General features: G+C 37.8%; 1 protein-coding gene across 1 annotated transcript; it reads right to left on the reverse strand.

The window, feature by feature from the left end:
* Nucleotides 1-1,758: 1,758 nt before the first annotated feature.
* On the reverse strand, nt 1,759-19,627 carry LOC139735928 (uncharacterized). Its single transcript, XM_071646682.1, has 7 exons — nt 19,578-19,627; nt 14,474-14,578; nt 5,498-5,548; nt 4,426-4,568; nt 3,355-3,728; nt 2,376-2,486; nt 1,759-1,829 (listed from the first exon to the last, which is right to left on the reverse strand). The coding sequence occupies exons 2-7, from the start codon at nt 14,555-14,557 to the stop codon at nt 1,759-1,761; spliced, it is 834 nt and encodes a 277-aa protein (XP_071502783.1). The 5' UTR covers nt 14,558-14,578; nt 19,578-19,627.
* Between the last annotated feature and the right edge of the window lie 245 nt (nt 19,628-19,872).

A 19,872-nucleotide genomic window follows, 5' to 3' on the forward strand; every position in this document is an offset into this window, starting at 1 on the left:
GATGTGCTAATGAATACTGGCAACAGCCCAGTAATGCCATCCAGACCGCAGCTGCCACAGGCAACATCAAAAGGATGTACGATGGAATCAAGTGTGCACTTGGCCCGACACGTATACAGACCAAGACGGCCCCCTCAAATCTGCTAGTGGGGAAGTACTTAATTACTGACAAAAGAAAGCAGATGGAGAGATGCATGAGCAGTACTCAGAGCTGTACACCAAAGAAAACGTTGTCTCTTCCGTCCTTGACTCTACAGTGTACCTCTGCCTGTAATGGAGGAGCTCGATGTAGATCCAACACAGGAGGAGCTCTGCAAGGCTATCGACAGCTTAACTTGTGGCAAGGCACCTGGCAACGATGGCATCCCGCCAGACCTGATCAAATAGTGTTGTAAAAATACATTTCTTCTGCCCTTTCTTGACATCCTCTGCCAATATTGGAGAGAGGGAACCCCACTACAAGACATGAGAGATGCCACCCTCTATAAGAACAAGGGTTACAAAAGTTACTGCAACAACTACAGAGGCATTTCCCTCTTGAGTGTTGTCGGCAAACTCTTCGCCCGTGTCGTGCTCATGCGCCTGCAGAAGCTAGCAGAGCGCGTCTACCCAGAGTCCCAACTTGGCTTCCGGTGCAGAACGCTCAACAGTGGACATGATCTTCTCCCTCCGTCAACCTCCTGCAGGAGAAATGCAGAGAACAGTAAAGGTCCTTCTATGTCACCTTCGTTGACCTGACTAAAGCATTTGACCAGGTGAGCAGAGAATTAGGGCTCTTCAACATCCTGCTGCTAATTGGATGTCCTCCGAAACTAAACAAAGTAATTAGATCCTTTCATGACGACATGAGCGCAACTGTACAGTATGAGGGCGACATTTCCTAGCCATTTGATGTCAAGAGTGGTGTGAAAAAGGCTGTTTCCTTGCGCCCACCCTCTTCAGCATCTTCTCCATAGTACTATAATAGAATGCCTTTGGGACATCAAATGAATGGGTATACCTACATACCAGATCAGACGGTAGACTGTTCAACCTTACAAGACTGAGAGCGAAGACTACGATACGCGTAGTCCTCATCAGAGACCTACTATTTGCTGACGACGCAGCAGTTACATCACACACCGAGCAGGGCCTCCAGTGTCTCATGGACCGACTCTCTCAAGCTTGCAAAGACTTCGGTCTCACCATCAGCTTGAAAAAGACCAGTGTTTGGGCCAAGATGTTGACACTCCACCTGTCATCACTATTGACAACTATAAGCTGGATGTTGTCCCCAAGTTCACCTTCCATGGTTCTACAATCAGCAAAAATCTATCCCTCGATGCTGAAATCAACTGTCGCATTGGGAAGGCAGCGACTACACTTGGCCGACTAACGACACAAGTCTGGAAGAATCCCAAGCTAACGATAACAACAAAGATGACAGTGTACAATGCATGTATTATCAGTACACCTCTACGGAAGTGAAGCGTGGACCACATACGCCAAACATATAGGTTCCTACCAAAAGACATCCTCTACGGTGAGCTCACCTCTGGCAAAAGATCTATCAGTTGAGGTATAAGGATGTTTGCAAGCGTGACCTGAAAGCCCTGGACATTGACACCAACAGTTGGGAGGATAGATTATCAGCAGACCGCACCAGATGGCGCAGTACGCTTCAGAGGCAACTCAAAGCAGGTGAAGCAAGGATCCTGAGCCTTGCAGATGAAAAGAGAACCAGACGGAAAACACAAGCACGCAGAGAAAACCCTGCGACTACCCACACTTGTCACAGGTGAGGTAGAGACTGCCATTCGCGAATTGGTACTTGTGAGCCACAGCCGACGCTGTGGCACCAGTGGAAGAATTATCACCAAGACTTGACAACTCCTAGAGCGCATTACCCATGGTCAACACTGACCGACGGAGGCCTACTGCTTTTAATTGTTTCTATACGTCATGCATGGCTCATAGTGATGGCGATGTAAAAGAGAGGGAAGGGTGGCATACGGAGGAGGAGAAAATACTTCTTCTATAGCCATCAATAATACAAAATACAGATTACCGTTATATTTCAGTTCGTGTGTGCATCGTGTGTGTATTGTTTGAGTATGTGTGGTTAGATGTGTGTACATGTTATCACCACAGTAATGTTTGATGTTTTTGTCCTCTTGGTCTTGTTTTGTTTACATAATTATATATTCTCATCATTTGTAATAATCATTATCAATCGATTACAGCATTATAAATATTCGAGTTAGGTGATAAAGATAATGGTGATTTATTGTACATTGTACTATATAGTTCAAATTCTTTTGGGCACGTCCGGTTACTTGTAAAAGGATCATCTGCATAATTTGAAGCAAGGCTAATTCAAAACAGCTGAGATATACCTTTTGTCGATACGTAGATTAACACGCAGATCAGGACTAGGATGGAAACAGGAAATATAACGCCCAACGCCATCACCGTAAAAAATGCAACGGGTCGATATCCATGAATTTCTGGAAGAGAAATTTAAAGAAGACAAAGGGGAATAAGGTCGAAACAAAAAGTTTTTGAAATCTAATAAGACAAAAGTAAAGTAAATCATTTGCTGAACGTATCGTCACTATCACCAACATGCCTCTCACTGACATTGTATTTGTTTTTTTTTTTGGCAGTAGTATTTGTAGTTGAAAGCAGGATTACTATGACACTTATCATTTCTACACTACGTTTATCATGTTGCACAAATTTGTAGATTGTTCTCATGCCCCTTGTATTTGCAGCGCCAAGTTTATCATGCTAACTGCGTCGAATTCACTATTACCAGCGTAATTAGTTGAACGTTGTTTTTCACTGACATATACGCACATAAAATACGCATACAGACGTACGCATCACGTCCCCTTCCCTTCTTGTTGTCGTCTATCCCCCAAATCTTAATAGGTGTCGAGGGACTTTCTTAGAGTGGGAGCTTCTAACCGATTGAGAGAGAGAGAGAGAGAAGGGGGGGGGTGGTCAATTAGTATATTCTGTCCAGAACATTCGGGGGAGTCATGGGTTTTGTTTTAATTGCTATTTTTTATTTTCCTCTGCTTTGAAGAGCCAAATGTGTATTTGTCTCTCTGTGTATGTGTGTGTGTGTGTGGGGGGGGGGGGGGGGGGGGGGGGGGGGGACTACTGCCACAGTCCCAGTCCCTGGTTCAACAGCTCCTGATTTAGTAATTCTCTTTATCATTTCCAGACTTCCAATATAATCATATATATATATATATATATATATATATATATATATATACATCTTTGCATTTCAAACACAGCCACGAGGGAAACATGATGCGCACGGAAACATTTTGATATAAGTCAAGTATTAACAATCATAACAACCTTCTACACAGTAGCCCACATTTGCAGGCCCTGTCATTCCGGTCCCTGTGATTCCAGTATTAATTTCTGGTTCAGCTGCTTCTGTCTTGTCGTCACTGGTCCCTGTAGTCTCGCAGTTCTCACAAGTTGTCATGGCAATGCCTTCAAGAGACGTTGAACTGGCCTGGTAGGACACTGATGAGGCAGTTGAAGATGCTGTAGTTGGTCCACGTGACGTCGTTTCCGGTTCTGGAAGGATGCTTTCACAGACTGTGTCTGATGTCGCTGTGCAGATAGCCCTGACCCGTTCATTCATTCCACACTCTGAGCACTCGTGGCACAATGTGCACCGATTATACTTTGACATGTAATACTTACTGGGGCAAACTTCACATCTGCAGGTCGATAGAATCAAACGAAACAAGAGAAACCAACATTCAGAATTGCATGCTTCACCTTTTCCACTTGCAATGTGTATAATCCGAGGGCATGTATCTTGATTGAGTTATCAAGTCATGATCCATGAAGATGTTAGAAACCGTCCTCACGCCGCATTATACCTTGATTTGGCAGATGCGCAACAGATAAACCTATGTGTAACACTGCAGTTTAAAATAAGGTCATGATATCAATCTTTCCATGGAACTGTCAATACCATGCAGTATGATTAAGCATCAAGAAGTGAAAAAACCTAGCAAAATACAAAGAAACAAGCAAATAAAACAGACAGCAAAGGCAAAAAAAAAAATACCCCAACAACACACCAACAAACCAAATCAAACCAAAACAAAGCAGAAAAGAAGGAAATCCGCGTATATACTAATTTCTTCTATTCTCCTTCCTTTTGTTGATTCATCTGGTATTTTTGTTGAGTGTACTGTACTTGTTTTTGTGTTCGTTTGTTCGTTTGTTTGTTTGTTGTTGCCCCCGCCCCTCCCCCCCCCCCCCCCCGGCGAGGGGGTACATAGTATAATACATCGAAACAAGATATATTGAGACGGTATCAGTCATCGTGTTCATTACGATTATCTTCAACAGTGAGAGGGGGAGAAGAGTGGCTATGAAGTAAAGGGAAAGTTTTGATTTCCTCACATATTAGCCTTGTCTTCATCTTCACTGATGCACTCCTTTATCTTCACCTGCCCCGCCGGGCAGAGTTTAAGGCCTGTCGCGCCGTTCGGGCACTGAGGACCCTCGTCGTACGACATCTGTGATTCAAACTCACAAGCTGACTGCTGCGAAGTAAATTCAGAGAAAAAAAAACCCAGAATGGCGAATCCACTGTAAAAGATTGAATAATACATATATCTCGATCATCTCGGATTTTATTGTCGAAGTATCATTTTTATTACAATCCCGGTATACACTTGGTATAATCTATCTCCAAAACCAGAGCCGTGGTCACCAAGGGCAAATAGAGTGAAGAGTTGTTGGTGTGCAAAGCCACTCTTTGTCCAGTGTGACTTTTGATGGAGTTGGTCCCTAGGTCCATGCACATTGTGTAACTACATTGTTTGCCACGAATGGTGTCCTCAATGTGAAATTACCCTTTCAGCTGGTTGAATATTGGAATGGACACTGATAAGATTGTGAGCTCATCTCTTACGAGTAAGTCTACTTTCATCTGGACTATGGACCCCGTTGGAAATTAAAGGAAATCAAAACCTATAAGAGCAATGTGGATTGCTCTCACCTTAGCGTAAACGAGAGAGCACTTGACTAGCTGTTTTTAGAAAGCAGGGGGAATAGTTACTACCCTTAACTGTGCATGTCAGTATCAAGTTGATAAAATGTGTACTTTTAATGAAAAATATGTTTGTTTGTTTTTTGGAATTCTCTCTGTATTTTCTTTATTTGTTGTCTACACATGACGTCATGAACTCTCGCAGTCTCCTTACTTATCCAGTCATTACAACACCAAAAACTAATAACTTTTGCATCGATTGTCGGATTGTTCTCTCACATTGCTCTTTGGGTTTTGGTTTCTGCGTGGCTGCATAGTATCGTGTGTCAGTAGGCCTACATGGAGCTACTGCTTTCACTCAAACCCTATTGCTCTTTGGGTTTTGGTTTCTGCGTGGCTGCATAGTATTGTGTGTCAGTATACATGGAGCTACACACCTCTTGAGAGGCGCCAGCATGATTTAATTGAAAATTTTCTTACCTCTTCCGCTGCTCTGTCAAAACGTCCCCATGAAGTTGAGTTGTAGGTGTGCTAATGGAGTGACAAGGAATGAGACGTCATTTCTGCAAGGCATAGATACTATCTGTACTCTGAACAAGATTACAGTACATCGCGTCGCAATCGAGATATCATAAGAATCATTACATTAGTATTGCATACTCATTGTGGATATGACATGACACACTTTCGACCTATTCTCTGAGACCACTTATACAGGTTTACACTCAAGTTTGTGGTGATTGAAGGCAAACCGGTATAGGACCTATGGTTCCAATGGCTTCGCCATCTTACCTGATTAGATAAAAATGATTATCACATACATGCAACTGCCATGAATAAGAATGTACCAATATATTTTCAGTCAAGGAGTATAAGGGTATGGAATTAACGTGAATGTGAACATACATGAAAATGCTGCTAGAATCAGAACACATTAATTCATGATGTGTTAACAGAATGAGAAGAAAGAATATGACATTATTTAATTAAAAAAGCAAATAAAACGGTTAGAACAAAAACAAAGCAAACAAAGTAAATCATTACAGTGGTAACATTTCCAGATTGATTCTAACAAATGCATTGGAACAGGGATAGCAAACAACATGCATGCTGATGAATGCTATAACTGTTTTTATTTAAATTTTATGTAATCATTTTTCGGTGAGACCTAAATAATACAGGTCGAAAAGAGGACAAATTTTGAAATATTAAATGACTCATGAAGCATGGGCATGTTCTGATGTCTTTCACGGAAAAGGTTGATGATATAAAGCAACATTAGAAGAGTTAATGTAAACTATCAATTGGACTGAATTGTCTTTACATCTTTTAGACGGATTTCCGGAAAGATATAACACATTTGGTTTAGCCTACAATGATATTATATTTCTTATGTGCATAGAATATAACACACACACACACACACACACACACACACACATATATATATATATATATATATATATATATATATACATAATATCAGGGCTCGACATGATGGGGTGGATAGCAAAAATTGAAATTTAAGAATATTAATGGCCTCAAACTTGAGTGAAAAAACGTACATCTTGTCTATTATTTACTGAATTAACGACAGTCATGATATCAATATAGCTTACAAATCATAAAATGTGGGAAATATTGCGACTATTGCGGTTGCAAACATACTGCCTTTCTTACATAAAAATTTGTCATGACATACACCTTCTCATGGGTACAAGGGTAAAACTTGTATATATATCTACATGAGGGAAACTCTTCAGTCCATGCATGTTACGCAACGCAAAGAACCTAGATTACAAGTGTGCACGTCACGAGTCCGACACCCACGAGTCATACAGCCCACGAGCTCGACACTATTCAATTCAATTCAATTCATTTATTTTCATTCTTTTTTCCAACAAAACATAACACAAGATAAATCAGGAATTACATCATAAACACAAACATTTGCCTTTGCAATAAATAAACGATACCGATAAACATAAGAGCGCATAATGGCAATAAAAAAAAAAAAGAATTGAGAGGTCCACTAAAAAGCAGAGCTTGTATATTGTGAACCACTCAAAAACTTATGAATTACTTATTTACAAACACTTGTCACAAATATAATATATGACAGGACGGGACAAAACAGGAGAAACAAAACAACATGACACAACTTGCTAGAATAGATGAAAAGAATGGAAGGAAAGAAAGAAGAAGAGAGAATGAGGGAATGCCGACACGCTGAACAAGGGAAATGGAACAGGGGATGGTACAGAATGTGCTTCATAGAGTTGGCGCTGCATGCAGCTGTGCAATGATTGTGATAGCTACTTCATTACGTATTATAAAATGGGTTCAAGAATGTAGCCAATTGGAAGCGCTGAAATGAGTCACGTGTGCATGCATTAATATCTCACTAACATGCACGACCTGACGTCACAATGTTTACACTAGCAGCGCGCACTCAATCAGTTGTTACAAGTGCGTCGCGCGCTACTATACGCGCTGTCAATCCTGTAAACAACTTCTAGTTCGGGCTGCCGGCTGGCCGGCCTTGTGTGCATAACATGTGTGGCGTACGTATACTCTTATACGTACAGTACTTAATATGTGCGGGATTTCCGAGTGCGACGTGCGTAAATGTTTGGGACGAACATCTTCGGACATCGATTCTTGAGCGAGTGCTACAGGTAGCTGACTGGTATTGACCCACAAAGGTACGTGAAAAATTCTGTGAGCTTTCGACCCATTTTATAAAACAAATGATGCACAGGATTATTTCGTGGCGTTAGTGGAGATGCAGCTCACTCTCGGGTATTTACAATGTAGTGCAACATGCACTCGGCTTCGCCTCGTGAATGTTTCACAAACCCTCGAGTGCGCTACATCTCCACTAACGCACTCTATCCTGTGCATCATTTGTATAATAATGAATTCATAGATTGCATGATTGGTGGATGGATGATGAACCCTGAGGTTGACGAAACCCATAGCAAATGAAAAAAAAAAGCATATCAGAGAGGATTTAATAGAAAAAAAAAATCAACTTGCGCATTAAAGAATACAAAGATGGGGAATCTTTTATTTCACAGCTTAGCGAGTTCCAAAATCTAGGACCGGGGTATATGAATGTATTCTGAGCCAATAAAGTTCTCAAGAGGGGTAAATGAAACTCATTAGATTGTCTAGTGGGATAATAATGAAAAGACTGGTTCCGTGGGAACATTGAATTGAAAATACTGGGAAGTGCATTTACCTTGTAATCAAACATAAACTGATCAAGTTGAAAAAAATACAAATCTTTGATTTTCGAAATCTTATATTTGTGACCGTGCACCTCAAAACGAACATAAAGTCGCACACACTGATTTTGCGTGAGGACTGAAAATAAGTGAAATGGGTCAACCTAGCTGAACTTGACATTTTCATATTTTCTGAAAGAGTGGGTCTTCTTTTACATTATGCTAAAATTTGGTACCATAAAACGGGCAGGAAAGTGTGTTTTTTTTAGCAGTTTATCTTGAACATTTTTGGTAGAATAGTGTGATTAGTTGTGTCTTTAGAATCCCTTTTTCATTTCTGAAAAACCTTGTCCACACTCTTCACTTTCAACTCTAATAACTTTTGAAAAGATAGTGCTACTGCTTTGAAAGTTGGCATTAATTATGGACAGAATGTGTTAATGAGGCACGTTTAATTTCAGTTTAATCTAATAATCTCTTCATTGTTGTTACTCTGGTAGTTTACTTCCTGTTTTTTGTCCCATTCATCGCACAGCCAGCACGGTTTGGTAAAGATTAAGCGCTTGAATAGACACTGTACTTCAGAGCCTCTTTTCTCAGTTCACACTTTTCCTGAGTTTGTGCTTTCTTTCCAATATTTAGATAGGTTAGGAGAGTCCATTTGATTTGAGCTATACATCATTTTAAAGCTTAAAGTCTGCTCTTTCAGAATATGGTCTTAACTAAAAATTCATGTCTGGCGACTTTTTGTTTGTTTTGAGGTGCAGGGTCACATTTAGTAAATAAAAGCTCAGTTTGGGAACGTGCCGGACGCCACAAATAATACGAAGAGCCTTTTTTTGTTGTTGTTGTAATAACAGTAGTTTATCTAGTAAAGTTTGATGGGCACTGCCCTATGCTAGGAGTCCGTAATTAAGATAAGGCAAAATTAGAGAAAAATATTTGCGGTGACACCATGTGTATGTAGTCCTTAATCGGATCGCTGTTTGGCAGAAGAGCCTAGAAAGAGGAGAAGCGAAGAGGGAAGCGACATATGGGGGTTGTGAGGAGGGCAGAAAGTGAAGAGTGGGAGACAGTAATGGGCTAGAGGTTGAAGTTGCACTAGTGGAGACGGTAGAGAAAGGAACACAGAGAGTGGTAAGGAAGAATAGTGTGAGAATCAAGTAGGATGTTCGGACATCGTTAGAAGGGGAAAGATGAAATAGAAGGGAAGAGGAAGAGGAAGGAGTTGAATGTTGGAGAATCATGGAGATAGGGGAGAGCAGTAAAGATTCATGAAACCAAGAGAAGAAAAAACGAAGTCGGCGAACAGTGTGGCTATGGAATGCGGAATCAATGGAGAAAGGACGAATAATCCCTCGAAGGAAGGGTAAGTAGAGGAGAGATGAGAATATGTTGATAGAAGGGAGAGAGAGAGAGGCGGGGGGGGGGACAAAGAAAAGAAGTAGAAGAGAACAAATTGAAATTAAATCAGAGGGAGCTAGTATGGATCCTAGAATAAAATGCTGCTGAGAGGGAGAAAAAAAATTGGAAAGGAAAATTGATGACAGTTAAGTCCTGAAAAGGTTCCTGTGGGAGAAAAGCAAAAATAATAAGAAATCAAAATGAGGTTAAAGTGTAGACCTGAGGAGAGAAGACAAGAGAAATAACCTGTGGAGAAATGTATTTCTAGTTTTTTTTTTTTTAATTTTTAGTTAAGACCATATTCTGAAAGAGCAGACTTTAAGCTTTAAAATGATGTATAACTCAAATCAAATGGACTCTCCTAACCTATAAAAATATTGGAAAGAAAGCACAAACTCAGGAAAAGTGTGAACTGAGAAAAGAGGCTCTGAAGTACAGTGTCTATTCAAGCGCTTAATCTTTACCAAACCGTGCTGGCTGTGCGATGAATGGGACAGAAAAAACAGGAAGTAAACCACCAGAGTAACAACAATGAAGAGATTATCAGATTAAATTGAAATTAAGCATGCCTCATTAACACATTATGTCCATAATTAATGCCAACTTTCAAAGCAGTGGCACTATCGTTTCAAAAGTTATTAGAGTTGAAAGTGAAGAGTGTGGACAAGGTTTTTCAGAAATGAAAAAGGGATTCTAAAGACACACCTAATCACACTATTCTACCAAAAATGTTCGAGATAAATTGCTAAAAAAACACACTTTCCTGCCCGTTTTATGATACCAAATTTTAGCAGAATGTAAAAGAAGACCCGCTCTTTCAGAAAATATGAAAAAGTCAAGTTCAGCTAGGTTGCCCCATTTCACTTATTTTCAGTCCTCACGCAAAATCAGTGTGTGCGACTTTATGTTCGTTTTGAGGTGCACGGTCACAAACGAGAGTATGTCAGATGATCCGCAAAAGTCATTAATATAAATGATAAAAAGTAAAGGTAATAATAAACTACCTTGTGGGACGCCACATTTGATGAATTCTAAACTTAAACTGTTCTCGTTCAGAGATACGTACTGTTTGTAGTAACTCCTGAACCACTCCAAGGCCTTCCCCCGTATTTCATAATCAGACAGTTTATAAAGTAATATTTCATGATTGATTGTATCGAAGGCCTTCGAGAATTCCAGAAAGATACCAATAAGATGAAAATGATCATCAATAGTATACGCAGCGTAGTCAATAAACTTTAAAAGGGCATGAATGGTGCTATTTTTTTTTGACGAAACCCTAATTGAGAATTTGTAAAAACATTATGAAAATTCAGAAAATTGATTGTTCTTGTAATTTTTTTTTCAATATTTTAGATGAAGATAAAAGCAAAGAAATAGGTCTATAATTACTTATATCAGAATCATCTCCTCTTTTGAATAAAGGGAAAACCTTAGCTATTTTCATAAAATCAGGAAAAACACCACTTAATATGGATGTATTGAAAATATGTGAAAGTGGGTCAGCAATTGAAGATATAATTCCCTTTAAAATGAGATTACTGGTACCGTCATAACTGGCACTTCGCTTGTTATTTATTGCTGTAACAATATCTATTATTTCATATTTTTGTTGTTGGAACGAAAAAAATAGAGCTGGAGTTGGATTGACCTAAGAATTTAGAAAAATGCATATTTGACTGCGGTATTTTTTCTCCCAAATTCTCTCCAATCATTGGAAAATAAGAGTTAGAAATATTGGCTATATCATTGGGATCTTCAAAAATTTTATTATCATGTCTTATTTTTTTTATTTGATTTCTTCTGTGATATATTCATAGCCTGCTTCAACACCTTCCATGTGTTTTTTATATCATTTTATACAGCTGAATCATATAATATTTTCTCTTTTCCAACCGTAAAATCTTCGTAAAATTATTTTTTATCGTACAATATTTTTGTACGAAGTGTCTTTATTTTTTGACTTCTCATTTTTTTTTTGAATTCATAATATAAGCGATTTTTCATATTTATTGAACGAAGAAGAGATTTTGTAATCCATGGTAATTTGGGGGAAGTTTTATAATTAACTGACTTTTCTTTTAATCTAGGAATATATTCATCAAAATATTTATTAATTATCCCTGAAAAATTCTCAAACGATGCATTTATATCACCATTATCATAAACACTAGACCAATGAGCCCTATCTATGCTAGCACCAAGGCTAGCCAAATTTTCTGGTGTAGCTCTGCGTCTGGATGAAGAAAAATGAAACGTATTCATACAGTGTTTAAGGTCAAAACATGCTATAACAGGAAAATAATAGTAATATCAGATAAAATTATAGAAGAATTTATGATCTGCACAGAATTAGCAAAAATATTATCAAGGAGGGTGGAGGAATGATTTGTAACACGAGTTGGTTTCGAAATTAATGGCAAAAAAGAGGCTGACAAATCATTTCAAGAAATTCTTGAGATGTATTATCATCATTCTCAAATCAATATCAAAATCACCCATTATGAAAATATTTTTATTAAAAAAGGGGGCTTTTAAATAAGTTTATTATACAATCCTAAAAATCTTTAGAACTTGAACTTGGAGGTCTATAAACAATACCAATTATATTATTTTTACTTTGCGGAATAAAATTTCCTCAAACAGGGAGTCTAGAATATCATTCATAATATTCAATTTTGTATTATTTTTTTTGCCAGTATGTGCTCCTATGTTTATTGATACCATTTATCAATTAAGACAAATGTTCTTTGTTTATGATGTAAAACCTGATCTATCTTGTGTTATGTTTTTGTTGAAAAAGAAAAAAGAAGAATGAAAATAAATGAATTGAATTGAATTGAATTGAATTCATCACAAACACTAAATTCAAATTTTTGAGATAAACAAAACGCAAACCCACCACCCGTCCTGTTCACTATGTTATTAACTATAAAATCATAACCATTTAATGCATTGATACGGCAAATTATCATCAGATGATAACCATGTTTCAGTTAAACCTATTTCTGAAATTTGATGTTTATTTTGATTATCTAATAATATCTGTAATGCATCAAAATGTTTATTGATACTCCTTATATTTAGATGTAACATAGATAATGAGAATTATGAAGAACTATTTGTAAAATCTTTAAATTGATCAACAGTGACATACTTAGGAGTTTGAGTGGAGTCATATTTAAAATCAAAATCATTATATATATATATATATATATATATATATCTTTTGAAGATGAGTTAACCTTGTTTGCAATAAGATTATCACAAAAAGCAGACGAATGAAACTTAGTCCGACTTAATTCCGAAGGGGAGCGTCTAAACAAATCAAAGAGTTCATCATCATCAAGGGAATCAAATGCTGCATTGAGTCGATTAGCCATAAGGAGAGTCAAAAAGTATATGAAGGCATGTCAACTGACGAGTTTGCAAAGGAATGAAATATGTTGGCACAAGGGAAGCACGAACAACACCGGGTTCACAGATAGTACAGCGAGTAGGCAAATTCACATAGACATAGATTTCTGGCAACATAATCAAAAACATAGAATACATAAACAACACAGATAGAAAGCGTACACACAAATAGTCAAAGTCTGTAAAAGAACTTTGACAGGACCAGTACAAAGCATGTTAACGGACATTGAGATATAGCTCCCGAATTTGGACAGATTTGTTGCTTGTAGGAAATAATTTTGAGTATTATCTAAATAATTATTGATTTATAGGGTGAAAAAAACATGTAAAGTGTATGCAAAATGAATACGTTTAAAAATAGAATAGAATAGAATAGAATAGAATAAAATAAAATAAAACCCCCTTACATTTATTGGACCGATATGTAGTATCATAATATAACCAAAGTCCGAAAGTCTGACATTCATTGCTTCATACACAGAGGGGCATTATTAATCTAGTTAAATTCATTTGCTGAGATTACGCATGTTGGACAACTGCTGAAATAAGTGAACAATATTGTAATACTGATAACCCTGATAATGCTGATAACTATGACAAAGTCCACGAGTCAGAAAATAGGCAAATAGGGCGCACGTCACGAGTTCGACACCCACAATAATACAGCCTCGAGTCATACAGTCCATGAGTCATACAGCCCACGAGTTCGACACTAAGCAAACAAGGCCAATGAGACCGACACATTATGTTGTAATGTTGAACTCGTGGGCTGTTTTTATCTAGTATATTCGTATGAAACTCATGGGCCTTATCTATATAAGTGTCCAACTAATGGGCTCTATGAGAAGTGGACTGCATTTCTCGTTGGTGTCGGTCTCGGGGATAACCCCTGCAAAAATGCCTATTATTCCGACACTAGGCAAACAAGGTTCGAGTGCGATGCTCGATACATGACTGGGCTATGTCTGCATGTGGTATCTCTCTTTTTTTTTGCCTATAGTGTCGGAATCATTGGCCTTCTTTGCCTAGTGTAGGACTCATCGGGTTTTTTTTTCTTAGTATCGGACTCGTGAGCCTTGGTTGCTTAGTGGTGGACTTGTGACCCTTATTTTGCGCAGTGTTGAGTTAATGGGCTGCATGACTCAAGGACTCTTATTATAATATCGAACTCTATATGACTCGTGATTGCCAAGGCTCGTGGAATGACCTAGATTACAATAAGTCGCATGATTGAGTTATCAAATAATATTGCAGCGAATCCTACGCATACACATAGTGATCTTATGTAGTGTAGGCATAACTTTTGAATGATTGTTCATTCGTATGTAATATGTTCTTGATATAAAATGATTATCATCTATGCGTATTCATTTAGTCATTTATTTGTAAGGTGGAGTATACTCACTAGGTTTAATGACTTGCCTCTGCACACAATGAAAACACACATCAGAAGTAGACTGTAGATAGGAGGCTTACTGAAGTCAGCCATGTTTGTTTGCTTTTTCTTTTTCTGTGTATAGAGACATTGGAGAGGTTATTGACCGAATGATCACTTTCAAGTTGAAGTTGACAAAAAGATGAGGACGAAATAATACGGCATTATTATCACATGGTGCACTATTCGGGGGCAATAATGATTATTCAGTTCAATCAAACTACAGCTATTATAAATATATAATTATATGATTATATATATATATATATATATATATATATATATATATATATATATAATTTTTTTCTTTTTCAACGGAATATACAAAGTAATGAGTGAAACGGGATATGTGTTTGAATGATACACCTCAGGAACTTGAAGCAAAAATAACAATCACAATTATCAATTCAATTACCAATTATGTACTTCGTCGGTTTGTAATGACGGCTCGTTGACAAGTTTTTTACTATTGACAGCAAAAGTATTTTCACCATTGTATGACGTACAATGAATCATTCAACTGTCCATTGCTTAGAGCGTATTGATTTTGGTAACTTATGATCCTGTTCTTCATCCTGCGAGACATTTCTACTTTAGATACAAGTTTCCAGTTTTAAGTTGGTGGCAAAGGGGCCCAGCTCAAGTTAACTCGCATTAGCTATACTAACCCACATTAGCTATAATGATTAGAAGGAAGTGAAGAGCATGTACGTAAAGATGATACCCAAACAGATAATTCCCCTAATGTACTCTTTATAAGTGGTTTTTAATTGTAAAACAAAAAAAGTATAAAAAACAACAACTAATGAATCAGGTGCATGGAAAAACAAATATATCAAGATGCTACTACATCAAGGTAGGACAAAAGAGACGTGTAACGAGAGAGGGACACAATACAATCTCTGCGTAATAATCACAAAACAACGTCTCAAATATAAAACTCAGATAAAAATGACATGAAAACAAACATAGGAACATGGAAGTGACGATGGACCAGATAACAACGTAAAAGTCGAACAATGTACCTACGAAATTACTAACACGAGAGTATCCCTCATTGGACGTCCATCGCGTCGACAAGGACACGTCACAATCGCAACGTTTTGAATCTAATGTCGGTCCGAGTGCAATAAGGGCTACATAGTATGTATGAAGACCAAGTCTTGAAAACACACACACACATTGCAGATTATGTACAGTCACTGTTTTTTTGCGGGAGCTGGGCTGCCTGCTGCTGCTGTTTATGCAATGACTCATGTCAGCACGTTTGATTTCAACTGACGCTAATCAGTTCTGCTTGTTATTGTCTTGTTTACCCAGGTTCATTGTTCTATATTTCTCTAAAGGAGCCCTACACCTTTATATTCTTACACAATTTTTTTTTAACTTTTGCATTTGGATGTCTATGGTTATACTTGGCACGGAGTTTCAGAATGAGATAGTAATTGGGATGAAGAAAAAGAATGTTTACAAAATTCAGTTATGACAAATCACAATGAGTAAGGGTGATGACATGGGAGCTTCACCATGTATAAGAATGCATGGTTGCACAATAGGTGAGAGGATTTCCACGATTATGCCATCCACATTGTTTCTTAGTTGGCCTTAATAATCCTTCTTAACCGTGTAAAACACAAGGGGGCACATTGTGCCCACTACCAGATTTTCATTTACCACCCCTACGCCCTTAATGCAATTTCAACCAAATTCCGTGACTTTTCCTAAAATTTATTGCAAACATTTTGATATTTGATATATAATGTAACTATTATTTGATATTGCTGGATGCCATGTTAACTATAAACTGACAACCATGTCAGTCAGATTTTGTATCTTTTATTTTTGTATTCCAATTTCACTAACGATATTACTTTGGATAAAATGGATGTTTCTGGGGTGAAATTTGCTGAAGAAGCAAGATGTGAAGTAATTATGGTCCTGGAATGTTTTTCTTATTTTTTCATGTGACAAAGGCATAAAACAATAGCTTTAATAGAGACAATTGACAACAACTTTTTTTTTTTGCAGTATTTTCCGAAGATTGCACACCTATTTTGTGTCATTGTGATTCCTTCGCCCAAGTTATGCCTGTAATCACATGTATTATCAATCTGCAAACTCAAAAGTCCAATATTATGCAACTATGAAATGTGATAACTATACATGTGCCTATCCAAACATTTCATCACAGGTCTCATAATGTATTTCTTTATGTTGTTATGAATAGCGCCCCCATGTATTCTGACGTTACAGTGTTCTTTATATTTTGTTATATAGCGCCCTCAATAGGTGACCTTGAGAATATTCAAATGTACGGTCATGTAGACGATGAGCTGTTCTAGCCATGTGCCAAATATGACGATGATACACCAAAGGAAAAAAAAAAAAGAGTTACATGGGGGGGGGGGGGGGGGGGGAGGGGGAGGACATTCTGTCTCTGCGATCCTCGAATATCGTACATATCCTTGCCCCATCGCCCCACCCCACCCCCCCCCAGCCAAAAATTCCTACATGCACTAGTTATCATGCCCAATAATCATTATTTCTTGTTCCCTCCCAAGTAACGTTGATTTTGCTCTATCGTCATTTGACTAAAATAATATTCGTTTCCTTTCACAAAAGAAAATCGACTGGATGTGTTTCTCTGTTCAAGTTGGACTATTTTAAACTCTCTATGTTAAATTCTCAAAGTTCTTAAAGTAAGCCTATAGGTTCAGCATGTGAAATTACACTTTAGTTTAAAGATGCTTTCTATCGACAAGGACAGAACAGTCGAGATCATAGTCCAATATGTTGGCATTTCTAATCCTGTTCATGGATATAATACACGAAGTGGAATGATCGACATCTATAATGGAATTTTAATTATCTTTCCTATTCAGCCAAGTTTTGTCTTTTTAGTGGGTCCCTCCATTTTTCGATGTTTGCGTATCTTTATTTCGTCTTTATCACTTCAGTTCTCATGACAACGTATTTGTTACTCCAAGGTTCCACAACTATATTTTTCTCAGTTTACTCTGTTTTGATTATGCAACCTTATTCTCTGTTACCAAAGAAAGTGAAATGTTTATGTTCTTTAAGAAAAATGAAAAAAAAATTGAAATGAGTTGAATTGAATTGAATTGAATTGAACTGAACTGAATATATTTCTAAAAACATATTCATCCAAAAGTAAATTCAAAGAGAGCATAGGCCCTAGTTTCCAATTATTTTAGTCAAAGTGATTGTCATTATATGCATACTTTAACTGTCACCTTATAATGATAATGATAGTAATAATAATAACAATAATAATAATAATAATAATAGTAATAAAATTGATAATGATAATAATAATTACTATTGTTGTTGTAATCATTTTATTATTATTATTATTAGTAGTAGTAGTAGTAGTATCAACATCATCATTACTATAATCATTATTTTGGTTTCATTTCCACAGGTAATCATGATGATCATAATTTGTCATCAAGACTAGCAGGTCCTGCTCTTCCAGAGAGCCCCTGCCCATGACAAAATACATGATAGCATTTTGCTTGTCTGTTCTTGTTTCTGTTTACATTTAGGACCTATACCCATCACTGTTAGTAATCGCCCATGATTGAATATCTAAAGTCAGTTTTAATTCGCTTGCGGGAGAGGGTGATGATCATTATTAGGGGGACATGTCCCACCCCCCCCCCCCACGTCCCCCTTCCTCCGATCGCCGCCTATTCATGTGACAGCTTCTTCTTGCACTCCACTCCTTGAGACACGCTATCGCCATTTATAAGATAACCTCCTCACCCTAAATTGAGAGAAACAGGGGTATCATAATTTCACAACTCTTATCAGGGCGATTCCACACTGTGGAATTGTCGATGCCTTGGTTTTGATTTGGTACACAAATCAAATCTATGCAAATACTCATGCAATCATGATGTTGCTATGTTTCCTTATAATAGCTATAGCAAGGTACTAAAGGTCGGCGATAAGCCTATAATTCGGGATCGTGGGAAATTTGTTTATTCTTCGGTAACACAGTGGCATACGAATATGTAGTTGAAAGGGAAACAACCAATCTCAAATGTTGCTTTCAAGCACATAACACACGAAGCGATCACTTCACAACTCTCCCAATACATAAGCTAATATAATTTCTCATTGTGCACAATGATAGAGCGATTCAGTTTTTTGTGTATAGGGCCGGCGGAACCGGCGCCAGTGAAAGAGGGAGGCCGAGGGCTTGGGTCCCCCACTATATCGCAAATATATAGGAATACATAAGGAGTCACTCCTTTGGCTGTCAACTGAAGAAACCAGGAAGTAGCACTCTACAGAAGTTGCGCTGAAGACCCTTTTTTCCCCATCTTCTTTTTTATTTTTCATTTTTTGCTTGTTAGCCGGTGAAACCCGGAAATGGCACCAGAAGTCTGAAGTGGGCCCCCAATTTTGAAAACGTGGCACCGGCCATGGTGTATGTGTGTGTGCGCGTGTGTGCGTATTTGCGTGTGTGAGTGTGATTATGTGTGACACTCCCACCTCATCTTAGTTAAGGTGTCATTACCATGGGTGTGCAATGTTAGAAGGGATTTTTTTTTTTAATCCGCCAGTATCAGGTGAAACCTACGGAGGTTATGTTTTCGGAGTAGGCCTATGTTTGTCTGTCCGTTTGTGTATAATATACGGATGAAGGAATTTTCACAGTGGGTGTGGTAATGATGAAGCAATTAACTAAAACAAATCAATTTAGGGGTCATGAGGTCTAAGGTCAATGGTAGTAGGAGTCATGAAAGACATGGAATATACGATCAATGTTAATACAAATAAATCTCTTCTTATTTAGCGATATTCTCAAACTGGCTTTCGTCACCCCATAATTATGTACCCCTTTACTGGAGATTTAGGGAACGCGCACACGGAGTGAATGATAGTGGGCCGGGCTCAATCGTTAGGCCTATACCATGTGTTGAATGAGAACCTAAGGTCGATCCAGCAGAATTTGACCACTAAAACACATATTATCGTTATGTGTAATGTGAAACAAAATAATTACAATGGAGCAGAAACATATGTAATCAAGACCTCTACTTACGGAAAACGGCAAGGCGGCGAATTCACAAAGTTGAAATCGTCGAACTTCCTTTTTTCGTTACGTGCACAAACGTAGTAGTGTTTGGACGAGTGAAATAATGAATGCGAAAGGAAGTCAAACAATCACGGTAAATCAAACATGCCATATCTATAGCCGTTTTTGTCATGACGTGAATCTGAACAAACATGCTGCAATACATGCACGGATTTATATAACCTAAAGACAGTGTACTTTGTTTGTTTACATTTCTTGTCTTTCCTTGAACTTTTAATTCCGTTCAGAGTTCAAGTGATTC

This window comes from Diadema antillarum, unplaced genomic scaffold (assembly GCF_040938485.1).
Source record: "Diadema antillarum isolate AM-2024a unplaced genomic scaffold, OU_Dant_1.0 seq00000609_RagTag, whole genome shotgun sequence".
Taxonomy (NCBI): Eukaryota; Metazoa; Echinodermata; class Echinoidea; order Diadematoida; family Diadematidae; genus Diadema; species Diadema antillarum.